Source organism: Hippopotamus amphibius, chromosome X, assembly GCF_030028045.1.
Source record: "Hippopotamus amphibius kiboko isolate mHipAmp2 chromosome X, mHipAmp2.hap2, whole genome shotgun sequence".
NCBI lineage: Eukaryota > Metazoa > Chordata > Mammalia > Artiodactyla > Hippopotamidae > Hippopotamus > Hippopotamus amphibius.
In genome coordinates this window covers 2,085,235-2,107,910 of record NC_080203.1, presented here as the reverse complement: position 1 = coordinate 2,107,910, position 22,676 = coordinate 2,085,235, and the positions used below count along the sequence as shown (strand labels likewise).

Sequence of the window (22,676 nt, the reverse complement as noted above, 5' to 3'; positions counted from 1 at the left end):
GAGGAGGAGGCCTTGAGAGGAGAAAGCCAGGCCTGAGAGGAGCCGTCAGTCTTGACCCGGACCTGGTGGCTACCATTCACCTGCTGCTTGCTGCATGGTGAAGTGGCCTGGACACTGAGCCCCCGGGGGCATGCCATGCCCTTGCAGCCAGCCTGTGTGCTGGGCCTCAGGGCTCCTCCACCCCCAAGGAAAGCTTAACCCCCCACATTCCTGGGCCTGTGGACTTAGGGACTTGCAGGGTTGAGACCCTTTGGTCCCCCTTTCTGCATGACACAACACCTGATATGGAGGTATTTCCTAACAAACGAGATGGAAGGAAATGAAGCAAAAAGGAACTACAGAAAACCACGTGAGATTAATTGCTGCGCTGTTCTGTTACATTGATTCCCAAATTTTCTAGAAAGGTGTACTCTGCACAGTGTACAGACATGCCATGTGCACTTGACTTGGAGTGGTATCTGGGATCATTTCTGTGAAAAGATAAAAACCCCTCAGACCCCGTCAGGATCAAAGACTTCTATCACACACGGATCCTCTCTGCCGGAAAACAAGATTTGGTCGGCATCGTTGTGATCTACGGTGCCTTTCTCAGGAGCTCCTGTATTTTGTGTCCCTCAATTGTTATGCTTATGTGTAGCCAACCATTAGCAGTTTTATCAAAGGAAGACATAATCCCATACACCCTGGAAATGAGGGTGAAGTCATATTTTTTACATCTGTAATTGCTTCCAAACAAGGCACACCCCTCAAGTGTCTATTGCTTCGTGCAGTAAATATGTCCCTGGAAATGTTTTGTAGATACAGATTTTCTTTTGGTCAATTGGATGACATTTCACTGCTCACATAATTTCAGCTGCATTTACTTTTCCAGTCTATCTTCAATCTGGTGAGGTTCTTGACACTTGGACTTACAATTTTTCTGCACTGGCCTTTGTCGGGCAATCAATGATCTAAACACAGGTGGCCCACGCATGAGGAAGCCACTGTCCATGGGAACTGGCAGTCTGTAGCCCTGGATTCTTGCCTGAGGCTCTGTGACTGTTTGCAAGTCACATAAGGAAGAAGGCAGCTCCTTCCAGGCTCTGGCCGTGGAGTAGGCTTAGGGGTGCAGGGAGCCCCCTGGTGGCTTCATCCACACTCACTAAGGACTCAACTTAGTTAAAGCACTTGGCAATCTTCCCCCATCTTGATGTGGGAAGAAAATGACGTCACCAGATTCTGCTGCTTTGAACATCAAAATTACTTCTTTTATGGTCTGAAAAGCCAAGATTTTGGCACTTACCTTTGGAGCAGTTCGAAACCCTGCAACCCTGCAGCACAGCCTACAGTTGCCCTGACTGACCCCGCTGTCAGAGACCTGCCTGCGTATTTGATCTACCCTCGTATATAAGACACAGTGGCAGAACAGCAGGCCAGGATCTGCTCACTACCCAGTTGTTCAGATTTGTCTTCCTGATGCAGATGCTTGGAAGGATCAGGAAGGGGCACTAAATAAAACTCCATGCCTAATTGAGCCTTTTGTCTGGGTTCCCTGAACCCCAGGGCCCCATAAAGGAAGGGGTGACAAGATGCCTTCATTGCACGGTGGGAATGTTTGCACTCTCAGGACCTCGTCACCACTAAAGCAGAAGGGAAAAGTTAGCCAGGAAACCTGAGGCTGGAACTCACTGTTTTTTTTTTTTTTTTTTTTCTGGATGATAACTACCGTTCACAAGCTTGGATCCAGCACAGGACCGCCAGCATTAGCCAGCTCACGGGACACAGATTGCAAGGGGCCCACACGAACCAAGGATGGATTTCACACTGATTGTCGGTAGTTATCTCTAATGATAACTGCTGATTATGTTACAGTGCCCTGTTTGGACACCACACAAAGAAACCCTGGCTTGACAGGCATACCTTTCAAGTATAAAAGCACCTGTTCAAAATCCTATGAAATGGAGAGGAGATGATGACTCATCTCGTGTCTGCACGTGTTTCCCACCCATCCCCGAAGTTACCCTAACTGATGGAGGCAGTGTGAGACCGCGGAAGGAGCCTGACTCGCTGGCTCGCTCCATGAGTCGTCTTGGGCCAAGGGAACACTCTGAACCTCCCCTGGTTCTTAGTATTGTTTTCCTCAAAGTGGGAGCAACGATCTCTGCCCAGCGTAGCTTCCGAGGTCTTTCAGGGGAAGAGATGGGATGGCATACGTGAAAGCTGGGAAGAGGCTGCCAGCAGTGGGCCAGCGGCCAGCCGTGGCTGCTTGGCACGATGTCCTTGGAGCCACCAGTGTCATGTGATAGGCTCATCACGGAGCCGGGGACTCAACGCCCTGTCACTTGCGTTGTCTTTCTTTGGGGGATAGAAATATTTGTCTGCTGGACTGTCTGCAGTAAGGAGTGCAGATTCTGCCACCATCACTAGGCTTGGTGTCTCACACTGTGTCTTCAGGGGTGGGGACAAGATGGTGTCCAGGTGCGTCTCTCCCAGGGTAATGGAAGCACAGGAAAGAGATGGGAACTTCAGGTGCTGGGGTCAAACAATGTCATCAGCAAGACTCGCAGCAACACTGGCTCCAATCTGGACTTCAAGTGCTCCACTGGAGAAGATGTTTAACCCCACTTCTGTCTGGACTGTTCCTACGCTGCCCGAGCGGAGTTTTCTCCGTCCCAGCCCGTGGCCGTGGACCCCTGCGTCTCTGCCGCTCGCCACGGTGCAGCCTGCTGCACACCGGCGCCGGGCTCGGCAGGGGCACCCGGGCCAGAGAAGGCGACTCTGGGCCGGGTGGGGCTGGGGACCGGGGCCGGCCTCCCTCACAGCCCCCTCCGGGAGGGGACCGCATCCTTCTCCTCCCCGGTCAGCGTGTACAAATGGGTCCTCTCTCCCAGAGCGTCTGGCCAGGCGCGCAGCCCGGCCCTCACACTTTGGATTGCCTCTCGTCCGTCCACTCCTGCCTCGTGCTCTGCAGAGCTTGCGTCTTCTGCTCATCCACCTGGACATAGTCTACTCTTTGCTCCTCTGAAAAGAGAAGTTTCTGAAGGGGGAGAACAAAAAGGTGTTCATTACACCCAATTTAAAAACTCCGCACAATGTCCGTCGGTATCTGCTGCCCCTTCCCTGTGCGTGGTCGCTTGCAGAAGCGTCACGCTGCGTGCGTGCGTGCGTGCGCGTGTGTGTGTAAACCTCTCATCACCTCTGCTCCCTTCAACTTGGCTCGAGCCATCTGACTCGCCTTGACCAACATAGTGTGAGTGGAGGTGACACGTGCCCATCCTAAAGAGAAGAGAGGCGCCCCGCAATCCTGCACTCAGCACACACGGCGGCCACTCCTCCAGCGCGGGCCCTGGGCTGACAGTGACCCGACACCAAGGCCCTGGCCTGTGATGGGCTGTCCCACAGGCAACGCATGAGAAGCCTTTGTGGTCGAAAGCTGCGGAGATTCGGGGCTTGTCTTCCCCGCAGAGCCGGCCAGAACTAATACACCGTTTGTACTTATCTGTCTATCCTGATGACAGCTTTTCTGGAGTATCATTTTAGGTTTTTGGAATGAAATTAAAGCTAAAGGAGAAGTGGGAGTTCATGGCAAAAGGGAAGGAAAGTCTCTCCCACACTTTTTCTACACACACAAAATGAAATCACACTGTCAGCAAGTTGTTTTTCCCATCAAACAATGCACTGTTAGTGCAGTTTCGAGTACGACCATCCCTTGCTCAAAAATATTCAGCTGTTGTCCACTGCTTCCCAGTCACCCACTGCAGGGCTTTCTCTGTGCTCTGAGTGACAACAGTCAATGGCCAGGGTCCCTTACATGCATTAACTCATTTAATCCTCACAGGCTTCGACACAGGTGTTATTTCTGATGCCCACTTTACACACAAGACTACTACTCAAACGAGTCAAAACTGCCCAGCCTGGCACTTGAGGCCCTTTACAGAGGGTTTCAATTCTAAGTTACAGCTCCCATCACCACCTTCCCAGAGTCTAGCCAAAGGAGCCTCTTACTTCTTCCCTCAGCTGGCTCTTCCGACACCTAGACTACTCGTTTCACAACCCTCATCTCTGCCAGAGAAATTTCTCAACAAACTTAACGGTCCAAGTTTTGAAGTGCATGAATACTACACACATGTACACACAGACCTGCAAAGAGCATGCCCCGGAGGGAAATACACCAGGATTTCTGGGAGGCAGAATTAGAGCTGATTTTAAGATTCTTCACTGTGCATGTCTGTATCCTTAAGACTTTGCAAAGAGCACACACGTGGTGGAATCATCCACACAAAACCCAAACAGACATGCAACCTCCTGGGAATTCTCAAACACAGAGTCCTTCCTACCTGCTGTACAGGCGCTGGTGACGCTGAGTTGAAGTCCAGGGCTAGATAATCCAGGCTGAATTTCCTCCTCCATGTCAGAGCCCCACTGCTCAGCGAGGGGGCTGCTCTGTGCTCCTCCTAGAAACCAACGTCACAGGATGCAGGTTACCAATTTCCCGCTGGGCGGCCCAAGGGAAGGAGCAGCTGCCATTGGATGACAGCAGAGCAGCCCGATGAGCTCCGTGCAGCTCAGCCTGCACGGCAGAACGAGGGCTGGCTTCCAAACACAATACAGTCGATTTGGCCTTCACGTGAAGCTGTGCCTCTATTCACCATGGAGACAGTTGGCCAAAACCTCCCCCAAGAGAAATCATATTATGGATCCGACAGGCCCATGACAGCTTAGAGACTAAATCCTGACAGGATCAATCACACTTACGAAAGCTCTAGTAAAGGCATCCCAAATGCACGTAAAGAAACTTTACACAATACAAACAGTGACAATATGTGCGCACCACACACCCACGGCATCACCATCCAGCTTCCGGCCCTCCACTGCCACATGCTATGTGACACGTAGAGGGCCTGCCCCCTTCTTGCCCCCCCAGGGGCTGGGTGCTATCTTGAGCTAGGTGTTTATCTCTTCTTTTCTTTTTAAATATGGTTTTATGAGTGTGTGAGTGTCCTTAAGTGACATGCTGTTTTGTTTTGCCTGTTTTGAACTTTTATCAATAGAACCATATTGTATGCATTTTTGGTGACTTCAGTTTTCACTCCATTTACATACTTCACATTCGCCCATGTCAATGCCCGAGCCCTATTTCATTCATTTCCATTAGAATACATGATTCCATTGCATAATTTATTGAACTGTTCCACCAACAATGACATTCGAGTTGCTTCCAGTTTGGAGGCTCTTACAAGCAATGCTGCTGTGAGCATTCATGCACCTGTGGAAGAATTTCTAGGGCGTGTCCCTGGGATGTAGGCATCTTCAACGTGACTATCACTGGCCTGATACAGGAAAAATGCTATCTACTGCGGTTTGATTTTCCATGCCCTTCATAACTTAATTGGCCATCCTTTCATGTAGTTAAGGGTCATTTATTTTTTCTCTTCCGTGAATTATCTGTTTGGGTTTGGTTTGGTTTTGCTAACTTTTATACTGAAGTGCTTGTATTTTTCTGATTTTTCTCAGTACTTCCTCACATACCCAAGAGAGTAATAATTTATTGGTTACGTGTGTTGCTAATAGCCCATTACAGCTTATAGTTGGTTTTTCTTGGTATTTTTGAAATGAAGAATTGTTCTCACTTTTAATGCAATATATTGATATTTTCCTGGGGAATCTTGCTTTTGCATTTTGTTTAAAGAATTCTTCCTATGCTGAGGTAATTTGTTTTTCCATATTTTCTCCTAAGTTATAAAGCTTTGTCCTTTACATTTAAGTAATAATCTAGCCTCAACTGATTTTAACATACAGTGGTGACATAGGGATATAATTAATTACTCTTTCTTCTGTTTGTACACCACGTGGGTAACGATTCTTTTGCCAGTAATGCAACCTCTATTCATGTATCACGTTCCCATAGGTGAGTAGCTGGTGAGTTCTATCGAATATTTTTGCTGCATCTGAGACAATCACATCATTTTTCTCCTTTAACATGGTAATGTGCTTAATTGACTTAATAGATTCCTTTAATTTATGGTTGTAAGAGCTCATCTCTCAGGGAATATTTGTAATAATAGATTAAAAAAAATGTTTCTCCTTTTGGCATAGTTTCTGTTTCCTCCAATCTGTGTGTTTGGTTTCTATCTCTATGCTAGAGCTTCCCTGAGAAGTCTGATAAAATCATCGGCTCATATTTAACAGTGAAAGACCAAAGCACGGATCCAAAGCTGAGTACACGAGCGGTGCTCGTCAGCTGTGGGGTTCACTGTAAGGTGATCTTGCTGGACCATTTCGTGGGGAATCCCCCATATTATGACCCATGTCTTGCCTCTTAGGCTGCTCAAATAGGTCAGAGAACTGTCTTCCAATCTCCAGACTCAATCATAAAGGTCTGGTTGTCAACATTCTAGACAAGAGCCGCTGGGAAAGGGTTCGGGAATGGCTCTCGTATCCATTGTGCGTATTTACTCATGTTGTTTTTAGTGTAATATTTTCAGTGAGATGTGTCTAACATCCCCCAGTGCAGACACCCCTTGTTTTACTCTCTCCAGAGACTACACTTCATCTTTTGTGTGGAGTAGGAGAGGGGAGGTCACAGTGGTCCGCCTTTGTGGAGTGGGGGCGGGGAATCCTGCAGACGTCTGACCACCACCCCTGGTTTCCCTTGCCTTGCAGCCTTACTTCCAGAACCAGGTGCCTCGGGCAATTCCCAAGCCCTCCGGGTATCCTGCAGCAGGAGTCAAGTTGCTTCTTGCCTTTCCACCCAGTGTATTTAGGATTTAGCTGTCTTGGGTCTGACAAATCATTTACTACAAAACCATTTGCTTTCCAGTTTCCAACACGCTACTGTATTGTCTTCTTCAGTTCTTCACACCTTTGTGGGTTTATGCCTCTAACAAATCCTTTACTGTGATTTTAGAGGATGGTTTGGGATGGCGGGAAAACAGAAGCCTGTGGTCAATCTGCCATCTTTACAGAGATGTCCATGACCAGATTCTCTCATGTTAAACCCACTCTGCATACCTGGAATAATTCCAACTCATTCATGCATATTTTAAACTTTACAAAGTGCTGAACGTATTTTACTAAAATCTTCAGGATTTCTTTTGTAAATAGATTTACTGAGATATAATCCATACCATACAATTCTCTCATTTAAAGTGCACAATTTGGTGGTTCTTAGGATCTTCATATCTTTGTGCAATCATCACCTGAACCAATTTTAGAACACTTTCATCACCCCCAGACGAAATCCTGCACCCCTTAGCCAGCATCCCCGAGTCCCACTACTCCCCAGGCTCTAGGCAACCACCACTAATCTAATTTGTCTCTATAGATTTGCTATTCTAGACATTTCACAAAAATGGAATCACATGATATGTGGTTGTGATATTGTGATTTATAAGAAATATATATTTAGTCACTCAGATGACCAAATATATATTTCTCATATATAGTTGGTCTTCAAGCCACAATTGCTGGCTTACAGCTTCCAAAACCCTTCGAATTGCCTAAGTGTTGAGAGTGACAGAGGTGTCTCATTATGGGAACGAGGTGACTTTGAGGTGGCACCTAACAATGTGCCTCTTACTTGTCAGGAGAACCAACCATGTGATCAGAAGGTTGGAACTTTCAGTCCCACTCCTGAACCCCCACCTGATCTCTGGGGAGAGGGGAGGGCCTGGAGGTTGAATCAACGGCCAGTGATTTCATCCCTCGTGCCTGTGGGACGAAGCGTCCATGCAAACCCACCGGGACCGGGTTCAGGGAGCTTCTGGGTTGGTGAACACGTGGAGGTGCTGGGAGAGGGTGCCTGCCAAGGGTGTGGAAGCTCCGGGCCCTTTCCCCACGCCCTGCCCCGTGCGTCTCTTCCATCCGGCTGTTTCTCAGTTACATCCTTTTATAATAAGCCAGTGACCTAGCAAGTAAAGGGTTTCGCGGAGTCCTGTGAGCCAGACCCAAGGAAGGGGACGTGGGAACCTCCAATCTGTAGCCAGTCCGTCAGGGGCACAGATAACAACCTGGCATTGTGACTAGCAGCTGAAGTCGCAGGCGGTGGGCAGTCTTGTAGGACTGAACCCTTCAGCTGTGGAATCTGATGCTATCTCTGGGTAGAAAGGGTCGGAATTGAGTTGAATTATAGGACACCAGCTTCTGTGTGAGAATTGCTTGGTGTTATGTGGGAACCCACCCCAACCAACACAAACACGTCTTGGAATTGAGTCCAGAAATCCAAAAGAGTTGTCTTTTGTGACTGGCTCCTTTCACTCAGCATATTGTTTTCAAGGTTCATCCTTGTTGTCTCATGGACCTGATTTCATTGCATGGCTGCAGAACACGCCATTGTGCAGCCATATTCTTAGTATTGTTTATTTGCACTCACTGCTTTTCCTTGATTGGTTACGTTCAACTCTAATCTCTTAAAAGAGCAAATTAGGCAGGTGTTGATTCTCTCTAATTTTGTTGTTTCCTTTGTTAATTTCTGTTCTCACCTTTATTCATTTCCCTTTTGTGAGGTTTATTTCTTCAATTTATTACTTTTTCCCTATTATCTCCTTCTGCAACCCTGACTAGACAAATGTTTGACCTTCTCATACTATCCTCCATGTCTCAACTTTCTTTCTTCATCTCCTTGTCCTGACTTATTAGTAACTTCACAACTATATTCCAGTTTACTAAATTACTCTTTGAGTTTAGTCTGTTTAACTCACCCATTAAGTTTCTAATTTCAATCCAATTTTTTATCTCTCAAGTTCTAAAAGGCCTTTTTTAATCCACCTGGTCGTTTTTAAAGTGTCTTATTACTCAGTCCAACTTTCAACTCATCTTATTTTTTAAATATATAAAACAATTATTTTATATTTGAAATCTAATATTTCCAATAATGACTTACTTCTATATTTGATTTTATTTTTCATAATTCCTATTGATTCTCAGGATTTGCAATTTCTCAGTATTTTTGGTCTGAGAGCTCCCCTTTCCTTTCTTGGCAGTTCAGTTTTGGATTTTAAAAATACATTTAAAAATATATTCTCTACCATGTTAAGATGATTTTATATGGTGGTCATGTGGTTTTCATGGTACTTTGACTACTGAAGTGCTTCATGAAATTTTAAAAAATAGAACAAATGTAGTTCCACTTCTAGTAATGTTGGATTAAGTAATTTTGACCACTGTTCCTAGAAAACCATATTTTTTTTCTTTTCTGGTAGACTGTTTCTTCAATTTGTATGGCAACACATGAAAAAATGCTCAGCATCACTAATTATTAGAGAAATGCAAATCAAAACTGCAATAAGGTATCACCTCACACCAGTCAGAACAGCCATCATCAAAAAATCTACAAACAATAAATGCTGGAAAGAAGATGTGGTACATATATACAATGGAATATTACTCAGCCATAAAAAGGAACAAAACTGAGTTTTTTGTAGTGAGGTGGATGGACCTAGAATCTGTCATACAGGGTGAAGTAAGTCAGAAAGAGAAAAACAAATACCATATGCTAACACATATATATGGAATCTGAAAAAATTGGTATAGATGATCTTATTTACAAAGCACAAATAGAGACACAGGCATAGAGAACAAACATATGGATACCAAGGGGGAAAAGCGGGGGTGGGATGAATTGGGAGATTGGGATTGCCATATATACACTATTATGTATAAAATAGATAACTAATGAGAACCTGCTGTATAGCACAGGGAACTCTACTCAATGCTCTGTGGTGACCTAAATGGGAAGGAAATCCCCCAAATAGGTGATATATATATATATACATATATATAGCTACTGCACTTTGCTGGACAGCAGAAACTAATGCAACATTGTAAAGCGACTATACTCCAATAAAAATTTTTTTTAAAAAAACACAAAAAGAAAAAAAAATTGTATGGGAATAGAAAGAACCAAAAATAGTCAAGGAAACCTTGAGGAAGATTAAAAAAAAAAGCAGGGGGTGGACTTCCCTGGTGGCACAGTGGTTAAGAATCTGCCTGCCAATGCAAGGGACATGGGTTTGCGCCCTGCTCGGGAAAGATCCCACATGCCGCGGAGCAACTAAGTCCATGTGCCACAACTACAGAGCCTGTGCTCTAGGGCCCATGAGCCACAACTACTGAAGCCTGCACGCCTAGAGCCTGTGCTCCGTAACGAAAGAAGCCACCACACTGAGAAGCCCAAGCACTGCAACGAAGAGTAGCCCCGCTCACCACAACTAGAGGAAGTCTGTGTGCAGCAATGAAGACCCAATACAGCCAAAAATAAAAATAAAAAATAAATAATAAAAAATAAATTTCTAAAAAAAAAAGCAGGAGGACTTACTTTCCTAGATATTGAGACTTGTCAAGCTACAGTAACTAGCATAGTGTGGTATTGTCCAAATATAGACACATAGAAGCGGCAGTCCATAAAAAGCTCCACACACGTACGGATAACTGATTTATGGCAAAGGTGCAGAATGGTGGTAAATGAGAGTAATTTTAAAAAATAAAAATTATTAGGTTAGAGAAACATATGGGGGAGAGATGAAACTTGACTTTTAACTCGAATCATACACAAAAGTTAATTCCAAGTAAATGTGACCTAAACGTAAAAGGTAAAACTATAAAGCTTCTGGCAAATAACCAAATTTCACCCAAGATTACATAAATAATGTTAATGGTCCTCCAAGTATTAAAGAAATTGAATTCACTCAGATGGTTTCACTGGTGTATTATACCCCAAAATTTAAAGAATAAATAACACTCATTCTACACAATCTGTTCCAGAAAATAGAGAACTTCCTGAGGAGACCAGCATTACCTTGATAAGAAAACCAGACTAAGATGTTACAAAAAACTCACAGATCAACATGCATCATGAACATAGACACAAAATCCTCAATAAAATGTTAGTGAATCAAATCCAGCAATACATAAAAATAATAATATACCATGACCAAATTGGGTTTTATTCAGTGAATACAAGACTGGTTCAATATTCAAAAATAAATCAGTGTAGTACACAATATCAACAGTCTAAAGAAGAAAACTAAATGTTCAGATCAATGAATGCAGAAAAGCATTTGATAAAATTCAACATCCATTTATGGTTAAAAAAAACAACTATAGTTTAGGAATAGAAGGGAGCTTTCTTAACATGGATAAAGAACATCTATAAAACACCTTCAGCCGGGACTTCCCTGACAGTCCAGTGGTTAAGACTCTGCACTCCCAATGTAGGGTGCATGGGTTTGATCCCTGGTGGGGGAACTAAGATCCCATATGCCGCATGGCAAGGCCAAAAAGAAAAAACAAACCTTTCAGCTAGCAGCATATTTAACAGTGAAAGACTGGAAAGACTGAATGAATGCTTTCCCCCTAAGATGGAGGCAAAGAGATTCATCTCACCACATCCATTCAACATGGTACTGGAAGTATTAGCCTGGTGATAAGGTAAGCCAAAGAATGTAAGAGCATACAGACTGAAAAGGAAGAAATATTCACAGATGAGATGATCATGTACACTGAAAACACCAAGGAATCTAAAGAAAATTTAAAACTCCCATAATTAATAAGCAATTTGAGCAAGGTTGCAAGACACAAGGCCAACACACAAAAATCAGTCGTATTACCAACGGAAGCTGAAATTATAAAAGTCACTTATAATAGCTCCAAAAAAATAAAACACTTAGGTAGAGGTCTAATAAAATACACATAAGATCTATATGTTAGGGACTTCCCTCGTGGCACAGTGGTTAAGAATTCACCTCCCAGTGCAGGGAACACAGGTTCGATCCCTGGTCTGGGAAGATCCCACATGCCGCGGAGCATAAGCCCGTGCGCTAATACTACTGAAGCTGGTGTGCCCTAGAGCCTGCATGCTGCAACTACTGAGCCCTCAAGCCTAGAGCCCATGCTCCACAACAATAGAAGCCACCACAATAAGCCCAAGCACTGCAGCAGAGGAGCCCCCGCTTGCCGCAACTAGAGAAAGCCCGCGCACAGCAATGAAGATCCAATGCAGCCACAAAAAAAAAATTTAAAAAAGGATCTCTATGTTAAAAAATCACAAATTCTGAGGAAAGAAATAAAGAAATCTGAATAAATGGAGAGATGTACTATATTCACGAACTGAAAGATTCAGCATAGTAAAGATGTTGATTCTCCTCAAATTTATTCATAGATTTAACACAATTTCAATCAAAATCTCATCAGGATATTTTTGTAGATAAAGAAAATATTATTGAAAAATTTACATATGGAAAGGCAAAAGAAGTAGAATAGGAAAATTAAAAAAAAAAACAAGAATAAGGTTGGAGAAAATATACTTCCCATTTTGAGATCTACTATAATGCTTAGTAATCATGACTGTGTTGTATGGACAAAATGGTAGGCACATAAATCAACGGAACAAAATAGACTACAAAGGGACTTCCCTGGTGGTCCAGTGGTTAAGACTCCATGGTCCCAATGCAGGGGGCAAGGCCCGATTCCTGGCCAGGGATCTAGATCCTGCATGCTATGTGGCTCAGCCTTCAAAAAAAAAAAAAACTACAAAAATATGCCCAGCTGATTTTTTACAAAGGTGCAAAGGCAATTCAATGAAGAAAGCATTGCCTTTTCAACAAATGATATTGGAACTTTTAGCTATCCACATGCAAAAATCATCAACACCATCACAAGCCTTATATGAAAATTAACTCAAAACGGATCATAGGCCTTAATGTAAAACCTAAAACCATAATACTTTTAGAAGAAGACACAGGAGAAAAACCTAATGACCTAGGTTTAGGCAACAAGTTCTTAGATATAACAATCCATGAATGAAAAGTCAATAAATTGAGATTAATCACATTTAAAATCTTTGTTCTGCAAAGAACAGAAGAGAATGAAAAGGCAAGTTCCAGACTCAAAGAAAATATTTCCAAGTCACAAATCCATTGAATGACTTGTACACATAATAAAGAGCTCTCAAAACTCTGTATAAGAAAACAAAAAACCCAATTAAAACTTGGGCAAAAGGATTCAACAGATCCTCCCCTAAAGAGGACATATGGATGCCAAGTAAGCACAGAAAAATCTGTTCAATATCACTTGCCATTATGGAAACACGTGTTAAAACCACAATGATATACCACTGCACACCTATCAGAATGTCTAATTTTTAAACAAAAAACCCAAAACCTACAATATCAAGTATTGTAGTCCAGTTGGGGAGTTCCCTGGTTGCCTAGTAGTTAGGATTCCAAGCTTTCACTGCCACGGCCCGGGTTCAATCCCTGGTCAGGGAACTGAGTTCCTGCAAGCTGTGTGGTGCAGCCAAAAACAAACAAACAAAAAACACAAGTATGGTCCAATGGAGCAACTGGAACTCTCATAAATTGTTGATGAGAGTGCAAAATGGTATGGCCAATTTGGACAAGGTTTTGGCAGTATCTTGTAAGTTAAACATACAACTGATGACCCACTTTAACATAGGCGATAACCCAGCAATCTCACTTTTGGGTGTTTACCCCAGAGCAGGGTTTTTCAACAGTGGCAATATTGATTTTGGGGGCCAGATAATTCTTTGTTGTGGGGGTTTGTCCTATGCATTGTAGAATGTGTAGCAACATCCCTGAACTCTTACTAAATGCCAGTAATACCATTCCCTCTGCCTCAGGTTGTGGCAACCAAATATGTCTCTAGATGTTGCCAAATGTCCCTTGGGGGGCTAAATTACCCCTGGTTGAGAACTGCTGTGCTAGAGAAATGAAAACGTATAGCCACACAAAATCTATAAAAGATGCTCAGGATCAAATACAGGACAAAGATACCCACTTTTGCTACTTCTATTCAACAAAATATTAGAAGTTCTAGCCAAAGGAATTAGGTAAGAAAAAAGAAATAAAAGTCATCCAAATTGGAAAAGAGGCAAAATAATCTGTCTGCTGATAACATGGACTTGTATGTAGAAAATTGTAAAGATTCCACACACCCCCAAAATTTTAAACAAACAAAAAATAAATCCAGCAAGATTGTAGCACACAAAATCAACACCCAAAATTCAGTTGCATTTCTATACTCTAACAGTGAGCAATCTGAAAAGGAAATTTTAAAGATTCATTTACAATAGCATCAAAAAGAATAAAATATTTAGAAATAAATTTAACCAAGGAGACAAAGACTTGTACACTGAAAATGATGAAACATTGCTGAAAGAAAGTACATGATATTTGTTTTTCTCTTTCTGACTCACTTCACTCTGTAGGACAGTCTCTAGGTCCATCCATGTCTCTACAAATGTCCCAATTTTGTTCTTTTTTATGGCTGAGTAATATTCCATAGTATGTATGTATCGCATCTTATTTATCCATTCATCTGTCGATGGACATTTAGGTTGCTTCCATGACCTGGCTATTGTAAATAGTGCTGCAATGAACATTGGAGTGCATGTGTCTTTTTGAATTATGCTTTTCTCTGGGTATATGCCCAGCAGTGGGATTGCTGGGTCATATGGTAGTTCTATTTTTAGTTTTGCAAGGAACCTCCATACTGTTCTCCATAGTGACTGTATCACTTTACACTCCCACCAACAGTGCAGGAGGGTTCCCTTTCCTCCACACCCTCCCCAGCATTTATTTATAGATTTTCTGATGATGCCCATTCTAATGCTGAAAGAAAGTAAAGCAGACGCAAATAAACGGAAAGACATCCTATGTTCATGGATTAGAAGATTTAATATTGTTAAGATTAAATTACCCAAAGCAACCTGAAGATTCAAAGCATTCTCTATCAAAACCCCAATGGTATTTTTTGCAGAAACAGAAAAACCCATCCTAGAATTCACATGGAATCTCAAGAACCTTGAGTAGTCCAATCAATCTTGAAAAAGAACAGAGGAGGTGGGATCCAGATGGAAGAGTAGGAGGACACTGGGCCTACCTCCCCTCATGAACACATCAAAACTACAACTACATACAGAATGACTCACTGAAATCCACCTGGAGACTAGCAGGATGGCTCTTCTACAGCCAAGGATATAAAGAAAGATCCACACAGAGTCTGACAGGAAGAGAAGAGAAATGATCTGGTTGGAACCTTCACCCCTAGGTGAGGGACACAGGAGAGGAGGGGGGATATCACAGGTTCAGGGACCCTCCCTGGGGATCGAGTGGTTCAAGCCACACATTAGGCACCCCAGCATGGGATCTGACACTGAGAAGACAAGCCCCCTTAGCTTGTTTGAAAACTAGTGGGGCTTACCAGAGGGCTGAAAGAAATTGAGACTCTGATCTTGAAAAGCTCACACAGTACGGAGACAGCAGGTTGAAAACTTCCTGGAGCTCTGGCTGACTTGCCACAATCAGCCCACACGGGGCTCCTGCTCCAGTCCCAGTGTGGAAGCAGCAGACTGAAAGCTTCCCGGTGCTCTGGCTGGCTTGATAGGACCATCCCAGCATGCCCCCCAGCCCACACAGGGCTCCTGCTCCAGTCCTTCTTACTCCAGTGCTGCTCCTCACTAAGCTGCAGGTTCTATTGCCAACAAGAGGGCACACACTTGGAGGGAACGGAGGTGGCTCAGACCCGAGTCCTGACCCTGAGCAGGCAGAGTAAAGGCAGCCAGCGACAGCGTGCAAATGTTGGTGCACACACTCAGGAGGGAGCAAGACTAGCTCCAGGGTGGAAACCACCACCAGAGCACAAGTGATCTAGAAGATAGAATAATGGAAATCACCCAATTAGGACAGCAAAAAGAAAAACAAATTTTAAAAAATGAGACTAGCTTAAGGGACCTCTGGGACCACATCAAGAGTAATAACGTTCACATCATGAGGATCCCAGGAGAAGAGAGACAGAAAAGGGTTGAAAACATATTTGATGAAGTTATGACTGAAAACTTCCCAAACCTGAAGAAGGAAACAGATATCCAGGTACAGGAACCACAGTGAGTCCCAAACAAGAGGAACCCAAGCAAACTTACACCAAAACATACCATAATTAAAATAGTAAAAGCTAAATTTAAAGAGAGAATTCTAAAGGCAGCAAGAGAAAAACAGAGTCACATATACAAGGAACCCCCATACCCCCATAATGCTATCAGCTGATTTTTCAGTAGAAGCCTTGAAGGCCAGAAGGGCATGGCAAGATATATTTAAAGTGCTGAAAGGAAAAACCCTACAACCTAGGATACTCTCCCCACCAAGGTTATCATTCAGAATTGAAGGAGAGACAAAGAGCTTCTCAGACAAGCGAAAGCTAAGAGTTCATTAATACTAAACCTTACAAAAAATGTTCAAGTCTCTTCTTTAAGTGAAAAAGAAAAGGTTACAATAAGAAATTATAGGAAGGGGAAAATCCAATGTAAAGGCAAATATATAGTAAAGGCTGTGGATCAATCACTTAAATAAGCTAGTAAAAAGGTTAAAAGACAAAAATTGTAAAATCAACTGTAACTATAATAAACTGTTAAGGGATAGATAAAAAGATGGGAGATATGACATCCAAAACACAAAATGTGGTGGAGGAGGAGTAAAATATATAGAGCTTTTAGATGTGTTGGAACTTAAGTGACTATCAGTTGAAAACAAGTAGATACAGTTTATCTCAAATAAACAACCTAACCTACCACCTAAAGGAGTTAGAAAAAGGACAAACAAAGCCACAAATTAGTAGAAGGAAGAAAATAATAAAGATCAGAGTGGAAAGAAAATACAGACCACAAAAAAGAAAAAGAAAAAAAAAGAAGAATAAGAATAAGATCAGTGAAAGCAAGACCTCTTTTTTTTTTTTTGTCATTTATTCAATGCAGACAGATTAAGTATGCGCTAAAAACCCAGCACAGTTTTAGGTACAGGTAAATAGCAGCGAAAAGAGACCCCATTTTTCTCCTCATGGGATTTAGATTATACTCTCTGTGCTAGTTAAACCCAGGAGGAGACGGCTCCTTCCCTCACTCATCTGCTGGAGGCAGGAACAAAGGGGAATATTGATAGACCTGGAAATAGGGCTGGAGAGTGTCAGAGAAGGAGGCCTTCGGGAAGGTGAAGATGTGGGAGCCAGTGGTCACGTTGTAAAAGCACACAAGTCCAGCCTCGAAGTCCAGAAACATCCCCACAACCAGGGGCTGCTCCCTCAGTTGAAGGGAAGGTAGTGGAGAGTGAGCACTACATAGTCCAGAGTCCAGACTGAGGGACACCTGGTGTTTGGAAAAGATAAACAAGATTGAGAAATCTTTAGCCAGACTCATGAAGAAAAAGAGAGAGAGGACTCAAATCAATAAAATTAGAAATGAAACAGGAGAAGTTACAACTGACACCAGAGCAATAAAAAGCACCATAAGAGACTACTCCAAGCAACTATATGCCAATAAAATGGACAACCTGGCAAAAATGGACAGATTCTTAGAAAAGTACAATCTTCCAAGACTGAACCAGAAAGAAATAGAAAATATGAACAGACCAATCACAAGCACTGAAATTGAAACTGTGATTAAAAATCTTCCAACACACAAAAGCCCAGGACCAGATGGCTTCACGGGCGAATTCTATCAAACATTTAGAGAAGAGCTAACACCTATCCTTCTCAAACTCTTCCAAAATATAGCAGAAGGAGGAACACTCCCAAACTCATTCTACAAGGCTACCATCACCTTGATGCTAAAACCAGACAAAGATGCCACAAAAAAGAAAACTATAGACCAATATCACTGATGAACAGAGACGCAAAAATGCTCAACAAAATATTAGCAAACTGAATTCAACAATGCATTAAAAAGATCATACATCGTGATCAAGTGGGATTTATCCCAGGAACACAACGATGGTTCGATATCTGAGAAACCACATTAACTAATTGAGGAATAAAAACTCTATGGTCATCTCAACAGATAGAAAAAGAATTTGACAAAATTCAACACGTGTTTATGATAAAAACTCTTAACAAAGTGAGTATCGAGTGAACATATCTCAACATCATGCAGGCCATGTATAACAAGCCCACAGCTAACATCATACTCAATAGTGAAAAGCTCAAACCTTTTTGCCTAAGATCAGGAACAAGACAAGGATGAGCACTATTGCCACTTTTATTCAACACAGTATTAGAGGTCTTAGCCACAGCAATCAGACAAGAACAAATAAACAAAAGCAATTGGAAAGGAAGGAGTAAAACTGTCACTCTTTGCAGATGACATTATACTATAAGTAGAAAGTCCTAAGGACACCACCAAAAAACCTTTGGAAGTCATCAATGAATTCAGTTAAGTTGCAAGATACAAAATGAATATACACACCTGGGACCTCCCTGGTGATGCAGTGGTTAAGAATCCGCCTGCCAATGCAGGGGACATGGGTTCGAGCCCTGTTCCGGGAAGATCCCACATGTCGTGGAGCAACTAAGCCCGTGCACCACAACTACTGAGCCTGTGCTCTAGAGCCCATGAGCCACAACTACTGAGCCTGCGTGCCACAACTATTGAAGTCCACGCACCTAGAGCCTGTGATCTGCAACAAGAGAAGCCACGGCACTGAGAAGCCTGCGCACCACAGCAAAGAGTAGCCCCCGCTCTCTGCAACTAGAGGAAGCCTGAGTGCAGCAACGAAGACCCAACACGACCAAAAACAAACAAACAAACAAACAAACCTGTTGCATTCCTATACACTAACAAGAAACTATCTTAAGAGAAATTAAGAAAACAATCCCATTTACAATTTCATCAAAAAGAATACCATACCTGGGAATAAATCTAACCAAGGAGGTAAAAGACCTGTACTTAGAAAACTATAACACGCTGATGAAAGAAATTGAAGATGACACAGACAGGTGGAGAGATATACTGTGCTCATGGATTGGAAGAATTAATGTTGTAAAAGTGTCCATAGTGCTCAAGACATTCTACATATTCAATGCAATCCCTATCAAAATACCAATGGCATTTTTCACAGAACTAGAACAAAAATACTAAAACTTGTATGGAACCATGAAAGACCCAGAATACCCAAAAAAAATCTTGAGTAAGAAAAAGAAGAACAAAGCTGGAGGAATCGCATCCCCTGATTCCAAACTATACAATAATCCAAGTAGTATGGTACTGGCACAAAAACAGACACATAGATCAATGGAACAGGATAGAGAGCCCAGAAATAAACCCACACTTATATGATTGATGAATCTACGACAAAGGAGGCAAGAATATACAACAGGGAAAAGACAGCTTTTTCAGTAAATGGTGTTGGGAAAACTGGACAGCTACATGCAAAAGAATCAAACTGGACTACTCTCTCACACCATATACAAACACAAATTCAAGACAAATAAAAGACCTGAAACCATAAAACTCCCAGAAGAAAACATACACAGTATACTCTTTGACATTGGTCTCAACAATATTTTTTGGTTATGTCTCCTCAGGCAAGGGAAACAACAACAAAAAATAAACAAAAGGGAGCACATCCAACTAAAAAGCTTTTGCACAGCAAAGGAAACTATCGATGAAATGAAAGGGCAGCCTCCTCCAATGTTGGTGAGAATGTAAACTGGTGCAGCCACTGTGGAAAACAGGATGGAGCTTCCTCAAAAATTAAAAATATGATTGAGCAATTTCACTTCTGGGTATTTGCTCCCCAAATATAAAAATACTAATTTGAAAAGATATATTCACTCCTATATTCACTGTGGCACTATTTTCAATAGCCAATATATGGAAGCAACCTCAGTGTCCATCAACAGATAAATGGATAGAGATGTGGTATATGTATTGTGTGTATATGTTTACACACACACACTAGAATGCTACCCCCCCAAAAAAAGATATCTTGCCATTATGACGACATGGACAGATCTAGAGGATGTTTTGCTAAGTGAAAATGTCAGACAGAAAAAGACAAATACTACATGATCTTATATGTGAAATCCAAACAAACAAACAAACAAACAGAACAAACAAAAAATGAAAACAGACTCATAGACACAGAGAACAAGTGGGTGGTTGCCATAAGGGAGGGGGTAAGGGGTGAGTGGAATAAGTGAACGGAATGTAAAGGTGCACACTCCATTATATCAGAAGTAGGCCACGGGATCAATAATACTGTAGTAACTTGTAGAGGGACAGATGGTCACTAGACTTCCCGTGCTGATCATTTCACTCATTATGCAAATGTCAATCATTATGTAGGACACTTGAGACGGACATAATGTTGAACATCAAGCGTGTTTCATAAAAAAAATAAAGTAACTAAAGAAGGATACGTGACTTCAATAAAACAAAATTTGTATTTCAGCCCCTACCCGAAATTTTTACCTTCAGATAAGAACGTGTCCTCAAAGAGAAAAAAATTACGCATATGATTATGTGCAAAATCAAAACTGAATCATATTAGTTCTACCAAATGGGTTGTTTTGTGGAACAAGTGAAATAATGTAAATCAAAGTCATCTGAAAACATCATAGGACCGAAGCTGAAACACACAATTGAATGAGACTGTGTGTCAAAGCCCATCCCAGGCCTTTACATTCATTTGTGTGGTGGTTCCCTCAGAGCTACCTTCCTTCAGCCAAAACTTTGAGCTCTTAATGTACTGTGTCATATTGCCTAGTAATATACAGAGACAATCATTAACCAGTGATTATAAACGGGCATGAAACCAGTCCCGAAGTATGTTGTTAATGAAACACTGGTCTTTCTCCCAACCTCAAAGATCACAAATAACTGCTAGTGTCTGGCACGCCTCTGAACTTGTTTTTATGAGGTTATAGATTCACTTCCCTTTTCTGTTCTCTGGAGACGAAGCACAGCTGGTCAGTATCTTTTATAAGTGTTTTCTTCTAGAAGTTTCCCAAGGGCCATTACTAAGTGTGAAAAATATTGGGAATACCACAGCAGACTGGATATGAATCACTTTCCACCTGCTTATAGTTAAGGGTACTCACAGCATAATCTGTTAAATAGAAAGGCAAAATGAAGCATTTAATTGTTTTGAGAATTTTAAATGCCTGTTATCATCCTGTGCAGGAAGGCAGAGCTGTTTTCTCAAAAGTATATAGTCTCAGTGCCTTGAACACTGTCCGTCTAAGATCTCTTTTCAAAATTTCGTAGTTCAAACAGAGATTCTCTAGAGTTCCCTACATTGTAAAGTTCTGGCTAAAGGCCCTCTTTCTCTTCAGTAACCCCTTCTCAACAGAAGCCAAAGTAGAGAGAATGGAAGGGACAACAGAGGGCAAGAGGGAGAGACTGAACCATAAATGGTTAATCAAAGGATGGAGAGGTCGGGTCTCTGCACTCAGGTGCACCGAAAGACTCTACCAAGAGTTTCCAGAGACTAAGACCCACCCATGGCCCTGGGCCACCTTCCCAATGGGACCCTAAGCGATTCATCTTTTGTAAAGGTTCAGAGGCAGTCAGGGCAGGGTTACCCGGTGGTCTGGTAGAAGGGAACATCCAGCGTGTGAGTTTTCACAGCTTAGAATCCGGACATCCAGGGAGCTACTAACCTACTGGGGTCAAGCACAATTCCCCAGGCGTGGTGAAAAGAATGGCTAGCATTTCCATTCTCCCATCACACGCCTCAGCCTCTCAGCCCTGCATTCGCCTGAAAGACTGTGGCCTCAAGATGGTAGGAGGAGCTGAATACCGCAGGAAAGAAAACCGACTTTGTATCAATTTGTCCCCAGTCTGGAAAACACTGTAACCTGGTATTACAATCACGTAATTGTTTTAACACTGCACCGGACTTTCTGAATGATATGTTTCCTTTACAGTGAACTCATAAGAATATAGATTGGGGTGAAGAATAAGAAGAGTGTGAAAAATATAGGATTACCATTTGGATGTAGCTTTCTTCCTCTTCTCTGGAAACAGAATTGCCAAAAAATCTTGCAGAATTAATACCATTTCTTTCTGGAGACAGAAAGCTGGTTCGATTGCTAAGAACAAAAATATAGATGAGGTCAAAGCAATGTCTTACAGCTGCTCTGAAAGCCGGCCAAGAACTGACATGAGCCCTCTGGGGTTTCAGCGCCTCCCCCTTCCACATGCAACTTCCTTCCGGCCAAAGCAATTCCTGAAGCAGCAGAGAGACTACCCCGCAGCTCCTGTCCTGCTATGGGGCAAATGGCTCCCAATTCTCATGAGCTTTCTAGAAAGAGAGCAAGGCATTGTATCACTTATAGAAAAACAAAACAAAACAAAACAAAAACACCCCTTTGAGGCTCTCCTGTTTCCATTCAAAGTAGTCAAGAAAAGTAAGGAAGTGCGGTCATTCCTCTGCTAGGATGAGACCAAGACTACAGGCTCAGGACTCTGAAACTCCAGCTTCTACAAGGTGAGATGAGAGAATGCAGATACATTTTGGGGTTTGTCTCCAGAGCCCATGGGCATCCCTCTTTCTCTGAGAACTCCTTCTCCTACTCCCTTCACAAAGTCGGGCTTCTGGGGGCCACGTTGGCTCTACCGGCCCTGCTCAGCAGGCCAGAGCTGCCTCCACCCTGGCTGGGGCAAAAGAATTCCCTCTCCCAAGAAATGTGAATTGGGATTGAAAAAGAACCTCTCTCTCGGTACTAGAATTGTAGCATGTAAATAAGGATCTACAGGACAGCTATCTCAGGTCGTGAGGATTGTGCAACAGAGAAAAGAGGTCCCGAAAGAAAGAGGAATGAGCCAATGTGAAGAGAGAAGCAGACGTGAGAGGCGGGTTCCCAGCAGCACTCTTGTTCCTGATTCCATTGTCCTGAGAGATCCACTTATG

The 22,676-nt window shown here is 42.5% G+C and overlaps 1 protein-coding gene across 2 annotated transcripts in view; it reads right to left on the bottom strand.

Moving 5' to 3' along the window:
• Window positions 1-496: 496 nt before the first annotated feature.
• Window positions 497-22,676, bottom strand: part of GAB3 (GRB2 associated binding protein 3) — an 80,692-nt gene continuing 58,512 nt past the window's right edge. The window contains exons 8-10 of one of the 2 annotated variants that reach the window (XM_057718398.1): window positions 21,753-21,855; window positions 4,317-4,433; window positions 497-3,016 (exon numbers count right to left, since the gene is read on the bottom strand). In XM_057718398.1, the coding sequence (XP_057574381.1) occupies window positions 2,900-3,016; window positions 4,317-4,433; window positions 21,753-21,855 (337 nt within the window). In that variant the 3' untranslated portion in view covers window positions 497-2,899. The remainder of the gene's footprint in view (window positions 3,017-4,316; window positions 4,434-21,752; window positions 21,856-22,676) is intronic. The other variant, XM_057718399.1, reaches the window with a different exon arrangement.